The 12418-nt window shown below is 38.9% G+C and overlaps 1 protein-coding gene across 1 annotated transcript in view; it reads right to left on the reverse strand.

Annotated features, from left to right (window-relative positions):
- Positions 1-6747: 6747 nt before the first annotated feature.
- The window catches only part of CACUL1 (CDK2 associated cullin domain 1), a 63397-nt gene continuing 57726 nt past the window's right edge, over positions 6748-12418 (reverse strand). The window contains exons 8-9 of the mRNA XM_068548634.1: positions 11648-11691; positions 6748-11235 (exon numbers count right to left, since the gene is read on the reverse strand). Coding sequence (XP_068404735.1) covers positions 11195-11235; positions 11648-11691 — 85 coding nt within the window. The 3' untranslated portion in view covers positions 6748-11194. The remainder of the gene's footprint in view (positions 11236-11647; positions 11692-12418) is intronic.

The following is a 12418-nucleotide window of genomic DNA, read 5'->3' on the forward strand; positions in this document are numbered from 1 at the left end:
CCTGGTCCATGTCTGCACTTGCCCTGTAGCCAGTCTGTGTCTCCAGGTCCCCCATGTCTCTTGCCCACGAGAGCTCACCCTGGGCCCGGGCCCGGGCCCGAGATGGCCTAATGCGACTGGCAGTCTTGGGCCCTAAAAATGCTTTTACATCAACCCTCCCCAGAGCACCTGCCTTGCACCTGAATTTTCCCATTTCTCTTTCCAAGGCCCCCGCGTACCCCCGATAAGATGGCACCCCATAGTGGAAAGCCCTTTCAACGCCTGCTTTCTTCTCTTTGATCTCCTTTCCTATATTAGCAGATGGGTCTGGTGCCTTTAACCTTCTTGCTGTACTTGTAGTTCTGAAGCAATTCCCCACTTCACACTTGATTTAGCACGATTTTCGGTAGACTCGAGAACTCCAGGTCTGTGGGAACTTGGGAGGGTCTGACTCTAACCAGGATATCCTTGGAAAGCCTGAGAGCGGAGAGTGTGAGGAACCCAGAAGAGAGGGGGCCCCTTTAGTGTCCGGGGACGACCTCCAGCTCGGAGACCGGGCGCCCAGGATGCCAACTGCCCCTCCATCAAAACTTCCTCTGATGGGTTGCAATGACATTTTCTCCAAAGTCGAGCCAGTGATACCAATGTCAATCCAATTCTCTAACCCTGATTGGAAGCCAACATTTACCATCAACGACAGCAAGAGGATGCTATGAACAAAACACAAGTGATTCACACGACAGCTTGTGAAGCTCAGACCTTTCAATTTGAAGATGAACACTTTAACTCATCTCAGAACAGACTTTTGATGACAGAGCTTAGAAATGAGCCACCAGCCCCAGTAGCCACGTGCCCATTGAAATTACTGTGGCTCCCTGTACAGCTTCTGAAAGAGGAATTAGAAGCTCAGATCCTGCAAGAACTATTATTTCATGCCCCCTTATAATTCTGAGAAACCCATGGGATTAAAAAAAAAAAAACCAAAAACAACAACTCTCCTGGGGAAACAGCTTTAGATTTACATATGCAAGAGTTGCAAAGACAGTACAGCGTTTCTATAAATCCTTCCCCCAGCTTCCCCTAGGGTTAAAACCTCACATAACCAAGGTACACTTATCAAAACTGAGAAATCATCATCGGTGCAACGCCATTAACCAAGCCACAGATTTTATCTGAATTTCTCCAGTTTCTCCACTCACATCCTTCTTTGACCCCAGGATTCCACATGGTGTTTAGTCACTATGACTCTGTAGTTACCTTCACCTGTGACAGCTTTTTGGTCTTCCCTGGTTTTTCATGACCTTGACACCTTTGAAGAGGAGCAGTCAGGTGTCCTGGAGAAAGTCCCCCATTTGGATTTGTCTGACTTTTCTCATGTGTAGACTGAGGTTATGGATTTGGGAGAAAATACCACAGAGGTGAAGTGTCCTTCTCAGGGCATCATATCAGGGGGTAGGATACCAACATGACTCATTGCCGGGATGTGAACCATGACCACTTGGTTAAGGGGCTGCCCCCAGGTGCCTCTGTGATGATGTTAGTATTTTCTCTTTTCCATACTCAGAAGCCAGTCACTGAGTCCAGCCCACACCCAGGGGAAGGGTAATTAAGCTCCATCTCCTGAAGGCAGGAATATCAAAGAATTTGTATACATGTGTTAAAATGTAACTAATAAATATTTGGGGGGTGGGATAACTTTGAACTTATGCAACTATCCTATTTCTCCTTAAACAACATCCGTCCACTAATTTAGCATCCATCAGCAGATCTTATCTATAGCAGTTATTACTGCAGTTCTCTAAAGGATTTTCTATTTCCCCCATTCTATTCTATTTCCCCATTTCCCCATGGTTGGTTTAAAAAAAAAAAAAAAAAAAAAAAGCAAGGTATCCTGAAAGGAGCAGTGGGACTCCACAATGCGGAGGACTGACAATGACGTCATTCTCTTCCAGAAAATTGTAGTCTGTGTGCTCCCACAAGGCAACCGGACTTAGATTTTATTATCTCACGTTAAGAGTGTCTTTACAACATTTTATGAGATGGAGAAATTTAAATCCCAAAAGAGGTTTGTTGGTTATAGCAACATTTTAAAAAGTATTGTCAATATTAAATGTTATATTTTTTTATTGATAAAAACACAAACGTCTGCAATTTGCCAACCTTTCTTGCGGTGACAAGTCCCTGTCAGTAATATGCAAACAAGAAGGTATTTAAAAAACAAACAAAAGGGCTTCCCTGGTGGCGCAGTGGTTAAGAATCCGCCTGCCAACGCAGGGGACACGGGTTCCATCCCTGGTCTGGGAAGATCCCACATGCCGCGGAGCAACTAAGCCTGTGTGCCACAACTACTGAGCCTGCGCTCTAGAGCCCGCGAGCCACAACTACTAAGCCCGCGTGCCTAGAGCCCGTGCTCTGCAACAAGAGAAGCCACCGCTCTGCAACTAGAGAAAGCCTGTGCACAACAACGAAGACCCAACACGGCCAAAAATAAATAAATAAAATAAATTTATGAAAAAAAAAACCCAGACTTTAAAAAACAAACAAAAAAAGACTTTATCCGACCCTTCAAGGTAAAGATGATATACTATGAGTAAGAAAGCAGCTATTTTTCCTAAAGATATTCATGTTAAGAGCATCTTGAAAATGGCTAGACATGTTTCCAGCTTTATGAAAATGTGTTGCCAAAAACTGTCACCTATAAAAACTCTCGTAAGTGCACACATGAACTTGGGAACTAAAATTCAAAAGTGATGTTTCAGTAGGTTTTGAACCCATTTGTTAACAATAAAAATACCACACACGCAATTATTGAGCCAGAACAAGTTAGTGACAGTGAGAAAGATGGAAATTTATTATAAAGATTTCAACAAACACTTTTTTTAAGACTAGTAGATGGAACTGAAAACTGAGTACTGCTTTTCAGAAAGCAGAGTCATCTGGATCCACAGATCTTAATGAAGTGGCTTTTTCAGCTACAATAGCCATTAAAAACCAGCATTAAAATAAACTTACCTTAGAATCAGACATTAAGTTGTTTTTATCATTAAGGGTTAAAACTAGGAGTTTCAAAAATAATGAAGCATTTTTAATCATATGGCTCTCACTAAACTTTTCAAAAAAAGTAAAAGGTTGTTTTTTTACCACAATACACACAAAAAATATTTTAAAACATTTTCACCTCATCTTTTTTCTTTTCTATTTTTTTTCTTACATGTATTAGTATAGTGCACAGACATTAATTTAAAAATATATATGTATATACAAATACTGGGGGTGGTGCTCTACCTAGTGCAGTCAGGTGACTGGTTTACACAGGGTTCTGTTTTCAGACCGTTGCTTACATTCTTAGAACAAACTTCTCCCACCTCAAGAAAATATAAACTGCATCATCTTCTAGTTTTTATAACTTATTTTTCCATTTTTAGTCCATCCGGAATTTCTTTTTGGCAAATGGTGTGACTGAATTTTCTCCAGTTATATCAGCACCTTTTACTGAATAATCCATCATGATCAGAATCATTTCAAAAAGCCACCTTTAATGTACTAAAAATTCTTAAAAGCATTTGAGTCTTTCTATTTTAAACGATCTTCTGTTAATTTGTCTATTTTTATACCAGTGTAAAAATTAAATTGTAATTAAAAAAATGTTTTCTTGGTACAGCAAGTTCCTCTTCTTCCCCACCCCCTTTCGATGAAGACTTTATTTTCTCATCAGCTTATACTTCCATATGAATTTTAAATTTATATGTAAAATACTTTTGGCATTTGGATTGGCTTTGTGCTGAATTTAGATATTAACTCAAGAACTGACATGTTTACAATGGTCAAAATGCTCCTATTCTCAAATGTTTGTAAGCCCATGTTCCTCTCCATTCTCATTCCCCTCTACCCCACCCCCAAGCAAACCATGATCTTGAATGTTAATAGTTCTTTCTTTTCTCTACAGTTTTACTACTTATGAATCCCTAAACAATATAGGCTGACTGGACTCTTCCGACTTGCTTCTTTTTAACTCAACATGATTTCTGAGACTCACCCACGCTGATGCACAAAGCTCTACGCTGCACTTAGGGTTCCACAGAATCCCACTGCACACATATACTTCATCTATTCATTTTACTGTAGATGGACAGCTGGCTCTCTCTTTCCCTCCTTTTTGGTTATTGCAAATAATGCTGTTGTGACCATTCCTGGGCATGTTTCCTGGGTATATACACCTGACATGAGTTTCTCTAAAAGCAGAAATCCTGGGCTATAAGATACACCTGTTCAACTTCATTAGATAATGCTGTTTTCCAAAGTGGTAGTACTGACTGACACCAAGAGTAGCAGATGAAAGCTCCTGTTGTCATCATCTCTCCAATTTTTGGTATTTTCTGACTTTTTCCCCCCATTTATTTTTTTATTGTAGTTAATTTTCAATGCTGCATTACTTCTGATGTACAGCAAAGTGATTCAGATATATATATATATATAATATATATATAATATATATATAATATATATATAATATATATATATATGTGTATGTATATATATATATATATATATATATATATACTTGTTCATGTTCTTTTCCATTATGGTTTATTATAGGATAATGAATATAGTTCCCTGTGCTACACAGCAGGACCTTGTTGTTTATCTATTTTATATATAGTAGTTTGTATCTGCTAATCCCAAACTCCTAGTTTATCCCTCCCTACTTTTCTGACTTTTTAACTGTTGCCAATTTGGTGACTAGGAAATGGTATTATATTTATGGTTTCAATGTGCGTTTCCTGTTCACTAATAAGGCTGGACATCTTTTCATGTTTATGGGCCATTTCTGTTTTTTTCTTCTGTGATATGCCTACTTGTTTTTTTTTTTTTTGCCTATTTCTCTCCTGAGTTCTTGCTTTGTTACTGATTTGCATTCTGGTGCTTTTTAACAGTTATGTATACATCGTGATTATCTGTATCTTATTCCAGTTTGGGCTTATTTTTTCACTCTGTGGCATGTTTGGTAAACAAAAGTACTTACTATCAATGCAGCTAAATTATTTATCTTTTAACTCATGGTTTGCACTTTCTATCCTCCCTTCCCCAAAGTCATAAAAATATTCTTCTGTATCATCTTCTAAGTTTTTATAGTTTTAACTTTAATCCAGTAAATCTTTAATCCACTTGGGACTGACTTCTGTACCTGGTGCAAGGCTGAAGTCCAATTCATTTCTTTCCTTTGTGAAGAATTACTGAAGCCCCATTTATTAAATAATCCATCCTCCTCCCCACTGCTCTGCAATGACTACCTTTAAAAAAATTAGGTTCTTGCACGTGAGTACGTCAGTTTCCGAGCTCTTTATTCCTGTCCATTCATCTACTTATAACCTCTGTGCCAACTGCACAGTGTTTTAATCACTCACAGTATTTTACAGTAAGTTTTATACTCTGGTAGTGCTAGCTCCCCTCACGCTTCACCTTTTTTAGGAATATCTTGGATATCCTTGGTCCTTTGCTCTTCCATTTATATGTTAGGATCAGCTTGTCAAGTACCATTGGGATTTTTTGCTGGAATTCCTTTAATCTATTAACAAATTTGGAGAAAGAGTTGAGACCTAGATGATCTTCTTACCCATCTCTCCATTTATTTAGGTCAACAAAGGTGCTTTTTTAAAATTATCATTTTCTCATTAAAAGGCTTATATACATTTTATTAAGATTTTTAGGTACTTTTATGACTTTTTCATTCCTACTGTAAATTCTATTTAATAACATTAAAAAAACTTAAAGCCATTACTGCTTGTGGCTGCTGCATGAAAATGTAATTAACATTTGGATATTGATTTTGTTCCAGCAACCTTGATAAACTCATAAGTCTTCTAATTTGCCTTGTAGATATTTTGGATTTTCACAGATAATCTGATCATACAACATCAATCTGTTAGTAGATGAGTCACATTAATTGATTTCCTAACATTAACAAATCTGCATTCCTGAGATAAATCCAATTTGGTCATCATTGATCATCATCATCATCATCATCACACACACACACACACACACACACACACACACACACACACAGAGTTTTTTTTAAACCCTGGTACAGAGGTGAAGATGGACACTCATCCTGAGGGCTAACTGACCGTGGTAGAATACTGAGTGTCGTTATCATTTATGAGGCATCATGAATGTACTGTAAGCAAAACCATATATTCTATATTAAAACAAAGTTCTAATAAACCAGGTATCAACATAACAAGGCCAAGGACATCTGTACAAGATTTATTTCATTAACCACAATGTTTGAGAGTGATGGTATGCACCCTAATACAGAAGGAGTGATTCAAAATCCATCAAGAGTTAAAGGTCAGAGCCAAAGTCAGTGGCTTTGAATCCCCGGTCAATAAGAGTTTCATCCACCATTTTGTTTTTCTTGGATTAATAAAACAGTTGATGTACAGAACACCCTGTTCTAAGCTCCACTATGCTTTCCAACGAACAAGGACCACCAGGGACTAGACTTCATTGCTTCATCCTTGCTCTGGCTACACTGGTGGGTGGCAAAAGCCTCTTGTCTGCATTTGGCCTCCCGTTTATTCTTAAGCATTCCTGTCTCCAGCCACAGCTCCCCACAACATCACGTCTGAATTGCATGGCTGTGATACTGACAAACAGGACTAATGAGAGCAATTCAATTGCCATCTGTTTAACAAAACATACCCTTCTAAGAGAATATCCAGTCTTACTGCATTTAGTACATAGTCACAACGTTGAAATGACATGTGAGAATCAATACAAAATATTTATTTATTTTTCAAACCACAGAATTCACCCCAGAGCCACACCATAAATTTCCCAGAATTGTAAGCCATTAACATTGCATTTCTAAACAATGCAATCCAACCAGAAATGAAGATAACTTCCAATCAGCAGGGGTACAATATATACTAGGGTCCTAGAAGAATGTACCTCTGATTAGCATTTTCTTTAATTCTCCCACAACCACTCCACCAACATAAGTAGAAACAGCATATGTACTTGTGCCACTTGGCTCTGGAAAGAGGTTCAAAATAGGGTCTTGGCCAGTGGAGGTGGCAAAGTGTCAATGACTTAGTTAATAAACAGTGGGGACAGAAGAGGAATCATTTCCTTTGGAAAGAACAAGGGTCCTTTCATATATCTTGGTGGCCAGAAACTGGGGCAAATTTCAACAAGGTAATGAAAATAATAGGAAAGCCATTTCTCCACAAACTCCTATGACCTCTATTTTAACTTCTGATAAACATGAACTTCAACTTATGCAATCTTATTGAAAACAGTAATCATAACCAAAAAGGTCCTTATAAACCTCTTCTAGGTGTCAGTCAAGGGATTCATACTCCGATCTTAAATTTTCAAGTCCCCTTAAGAGGCCTAAACCTGGTTTAAAGTAAACATAATACTCTGAAGCTCAAAGAGACACCATAAAAAAAAAAAAAAAAAAAAAAAGAAAAAGAAAAAGAAACCCAAAACATCGAAACAATGACTGGATAGCTCATGTAGGCGTTCTGTTTTGCTTTTTAATTGTAAAGTTTTTTTAATATCTCAGATTAGTGTATATTCATAAAACAATGTTATCTAATAATAGCTGCTTTATTAGACAGTTGAATTTTAGCTCAAGGGCAATGCCTCTTGCATAATAATCATGGAAATAATAAACTGCAATAAAACAGAAGAAACATAGAAGAAAATAGAGCTAGTCTCAATGAGAAGATGACAAAATCTGGAAGGGTTACCCTGGGAGATTAAACAGGCTTATTTAAATACTATGATACAAGTGCTCCTGTTCACTTTTTAACTCCAGAAACCAATCGTGTTTGTCAGATCACCGTTACCTTTGCTAGTACATGGGCACAGACCACCACTCTGAAGTTCTCCTTTTGTGCTGAAAAACTTTCAAATCCCTTGTTCGGTCAGTACAGAATATTGCGAGGTGATGCATGTGCAAACTCTTCCTGAGGAATTCTTTATGTGTGCAAATTTGCAACCTGACAGAAAGCATGGCATGTAGCACAGGGAGTGACAGCTTTACGGGGCTGTAGTGCTGGAGATGCACGTGCGGTGTTCACAACCACTGGGCATCCAGTCTTCCGCAATCTCACTTACTCACAAATTGCCTTTCATCCCATGCCCCCAAAGAAAGGGAGGGGAACCTCCTCAAACTTGCAAAAGGGACAGGAAAAAAAAGTAACTTTTCCACAAAATTTAATAATGCACAACTCATGCACCCAGGTTTTTGTTTCTTCTCACTAACTCTACCTAAGAACTAGCAGATTAAGAATCACAACACCAAGTTTTGCTCTCTGCCCCACAGAAAACAAAGCAGTCGGGTTAGGGTGCAGCTGTGACAACAGAGGATATGAGATGACACTGTTACTGAAGCTTAAGGCCAACCTTGAAAATAAGCACCGTCTCTCAAAACGACAATCATCTACTGACGTTACGTGTCATCATTCCAAGGTGAGTGAACTGGCCTTCTTTGGAGGGTCTGGTTTCAGGCTGCACACACACACCAGTCAGTATGGCCAAACCAACTGCATGTGTTGACTCATGAGACAATCAATCTGCTTTACAATGTTCTGCCTTCGATGATTTGGACCCCACAAAGAGCCAGTGTTTAACTGGAGTGCAGAAACTATATACTGTACTGGCAGGAAGAATACAAGTAAACACGAGAAGAAAATACTTTTAGGCAAACAGTGCTTAGTCAATACAAAATGGAGGCAAATCTTATTCCCCTCATGTTGCAAACTAAGAATTTTGTTAAGAATCCCAATTTAATAAGCAAGGTCAACAATGACTTAAAGGAATAGTTTCTTCATACTGCAATGTACCTCAAGGGGCCAAAATGAGTAAGAAGCAGGTCGAATGCACTGGGAGGATGTGTATATTCTTTCTACAGTGCCTTCCAATCACAGCTTTGTGCCACCAAGCCCTCACCCACAGCAAGCTGCAGCCACTGTGCAAAAAGGTACAGAGAAACTAACTTCTGCAAACTTTACTCTGCCCACTTTGTTAACACATACGTAATAATAAAAAGAAGACAATATAAAATATCTCTCCATTAACTTAATAATGCAAAAAGCATCCAAAGATTTTAATGCCTATCCACATCCTAATACAATGCTTTTAGAGGGAAAGTTCCGTTGTTGGCCAAAGAATACTCCCTTCCCAGAAAAAGCATTTGGGTATATTACTAGGATACTGAAGAATTCACCCACATTTAAAGAAACATTCCAATTTCATTCCTTTCAGAAACATTATTAAAACTGCTCAAGAGTTCAGTTGCAGGTGTTATTTATAAGCCTGCAGCAAGCATTCCATTAAGTAAAATTGAACTTCTTGATAAAATTGAATTCTTCCTTGATATCAGAATGTTACTGGTGTAGCAAGTCAAACTGTACAGGGCACAGCGAGAGCCTGTATTTATTCTTACAGTAATTCAGTGTTTCTCAATATTAACCCAAGATGCTCACAGAGTGAAATGAGCCCAATTCAAAGTCCTCCTCAAAATCCACCAACCCTGGTTGATAAGTACTTAAAAAAATAAATCTGATGACCTTACTTTTACTTCTCTGAACACTCATGTTACAAAGGACTTCTTCTATAATATGACTGACTTGCTCCTAACACTTCAAACTCGCCCCCCAGCCTGCTCCCCCAAAAAAGGACCAAGTGAACTGGCAGAGACAACTCTATGAACAACCTGCAGATCAGAAGCGTGATGGTCGGCACCCCTGATGTGTCTTCTTTTTTTGCCCCTAGTCCTCTGAAGAGGTAAATATTAGTCTAACATAGCTGACACAGCCAAAGAGGGTCAAGCACATGCTCAATTTAGATTTACGCAAAACTGAGAAGAAAAATGTTTTTCCCTTGCCACATCTTTCTATTTTACTCTGCCTTTCAAAAACAACTTAGAATAAGCTTCAGAGTCTTTTACAAGGAACTAAGTAGCACTGTGGGTGTATGGAAACAGAAAATATAGCTTGGCCACAGGGGAAGGGGGCCTTAAAACAGCAGTGCTACTTTTTCTCTATTATACTCGAATATGATGTTTTAAAAGATGCAGACTGCAAACTTTTTTTAAGTACTTATCTCACCCATTAAAAATGAAATCAATCAGGAATCCCACACCATTGACTATGTTTGAATTTAATTACCATATCTGCTTCCTAGAGCATCACAGGAATCAGCTTTTACCACTGGGTAATTCTCAACAATATTAAAAAGGGAGCGTTAGTGCTAAAGTACCGGCCAGCCCTAAACTAGCGTAATGCCAACACTCCAGCAGCCGCTGAGAGCGTGTTAAGTGACGGAGGGAATGGAAATGGTCTACGAGAGTTGGTCCCCAACATTAACATGAACAAGCCACGGTGAGGCAGGAGGAAATCTGACCAACGTGCAACATGTTTCTATTTTCCCACTTATTGAGCATCCTGCTATGAAGTCACACCTGACATCTTGGCAAGTTAGTCTGTGATACCATCAACTTTTTCAGGAAGCATTTGTGAGTTTGACAACATGGTCACAGAGCTGCAAAGTGCACAAAGCTCAAGGCACAGAGTAGAAAAGGATTGTGAACTGATGGTGCGGGTGGGGGTGGGGGGAGAAGTTACACTGGAAGCAGAGTTAGCGTCTTCCTGTAAGAAGACTTCCTAATGCGAAACAAAGACCAACTCTTTTAAAGGGGTTTGTTTTGGTTAGGGGTGAAAAATACTGTATTGTAATGATCTGCTTGATTTTAAAGCAAAAGATATCTTGCTGTGTGAAACCAATATGCCAAAGTGCCAAGTCCGCAAATGAACAAAACAAGTGCTTTAAAAAAAAAATAAAAAAGATTCTTCTGCTCTTATATTTTTGGAGGAAGCTGCTGACTTTGGCTGCTGGATCTCACTTAGCAAGGGTCACTCTTCATGACGCTTGTTCCTCACGGAATCTGTAGATAAAGTCATTAGAAGATTGTCCCATTTCAAAATCATCCCCAAGTCTAGCAGCAACTGTTTTGTTCTTGTTTGTTAGTTTTTTGTTTTTTAAAATTACAAACCAAAGTAAGAACTCCAACATCCTCTTCCAAGAACAGCTTGGTGACAGAGCTCCTGAGTGTCTGCAGGACCCCGCTGTGCTCTGAATACAGTCTCTGCAGCTCCAGTGTGTCCTCTTTTCAGGAAGGAAAGTACATTCAATACATTCACTATCTGTACCCTCTGGAACTTGCACATGCTGATGAGCTGTCTGAAAAAAACATCGTTAAAGTATCAACAGCAGACAGCATTTGATAATGGTAGGAATCTGTTTATTTGACATATATTTCTCACCCCTCTCCCAATCCCCCAAAAGGAGATCAGAGAAAACCTCAAAACCATGTGGTTTTGAATGAAGTGAAAGGGGACCAAATAATCAGGAGCTGAGTCTGGGCCCTTATCTCATTCTAGTGGAGACTAAAGAACTGGCAGCCTCTTGACAACTGCCTGAAAACTGCCACCAGCAACTGGGCTTCAGAGCTGCCACAGCTTACAGAACAGTCTGACCCTGACCGCACACAGTGCCCTTGGAGACCACAACCAAGAACACTGGATATCATTATAGCCAGTGGCTGCCTTACATCACAAAACCATCAAGGATGGTAAGGAACATCATTACTTACTATAAGCCAACTCATCCCCAGCTCTCTTCCGGGACTGGTCACCTCTGGGGATTAAAAAAAAGAAGAGGGAGTCAACAGAACTGACTGACAGCTTCACACAACAAAGTAGGAGAAATGAATTGGCATAATTGACAATGGAAGTAGAGCAGGTATTTCAATTCTAACAACTTATTTTAAAACAGACATTAAACTTAAGCAGTAGCTGAGTCATTTATAATGACTATTCTTAGCTAAAAGGTGCTATCTTTTAAATATAGAAAGCTATTAAATGAAGGAAGGACTATCTATAAAGATGGTTTACCCTGGGTCCTAGAAATCGATTGACTAAAACATCTTTGAAGACACATCTGGCTCTACTATCGACATCCCTGGTGACCTGCATATAACAGGGCAAATTTCAAATATGGAATAGAAAAATTCAAAATCTTCCGCTAAAAGCCGTATTACGGGACCAAAAGCTGCTTAAAGCTTTTGAAAAATCTCAGAATCTTAATGGACATGAATACCCTCTTGCGGACAGAAGAACGTGAACCTTTACAGAGAATAACCAGTTCTTCTTAAACACCCACAGAAGTTCTAGTTCTACTTTAGAGATAATAAAATAGAGGTCTGATTAAGTCCTATGCTGTCTGTAAATCCTATTTTTGTCTCTCCAGGTTCTCAGACAAATGACTAAAATGCTTAAGTAATGAGTAATAATAACCAATCCACTAGCTTTTTCTTCCCTGGTCTCTTAGCAACATTTACACAGTTGACCTCTTCCTTCCTGAA

The sequence above is a fragment of the Eschrichtius robustus genome, chromosome 7 (genome assembly GCF_028021215.1).
Source record: "Eschrichtius robustus isolate mEscRob2 chromosome 7, mEscRob2.pri, whole genome shotgun sequence".
Classification (NCBI taxonomy): Eukaryota; Metazoa; Chordata; class Mammalia; order Artiodactyla; family Eschrichtiidae; genus Eschrichtius; species Eschrichtius robustus.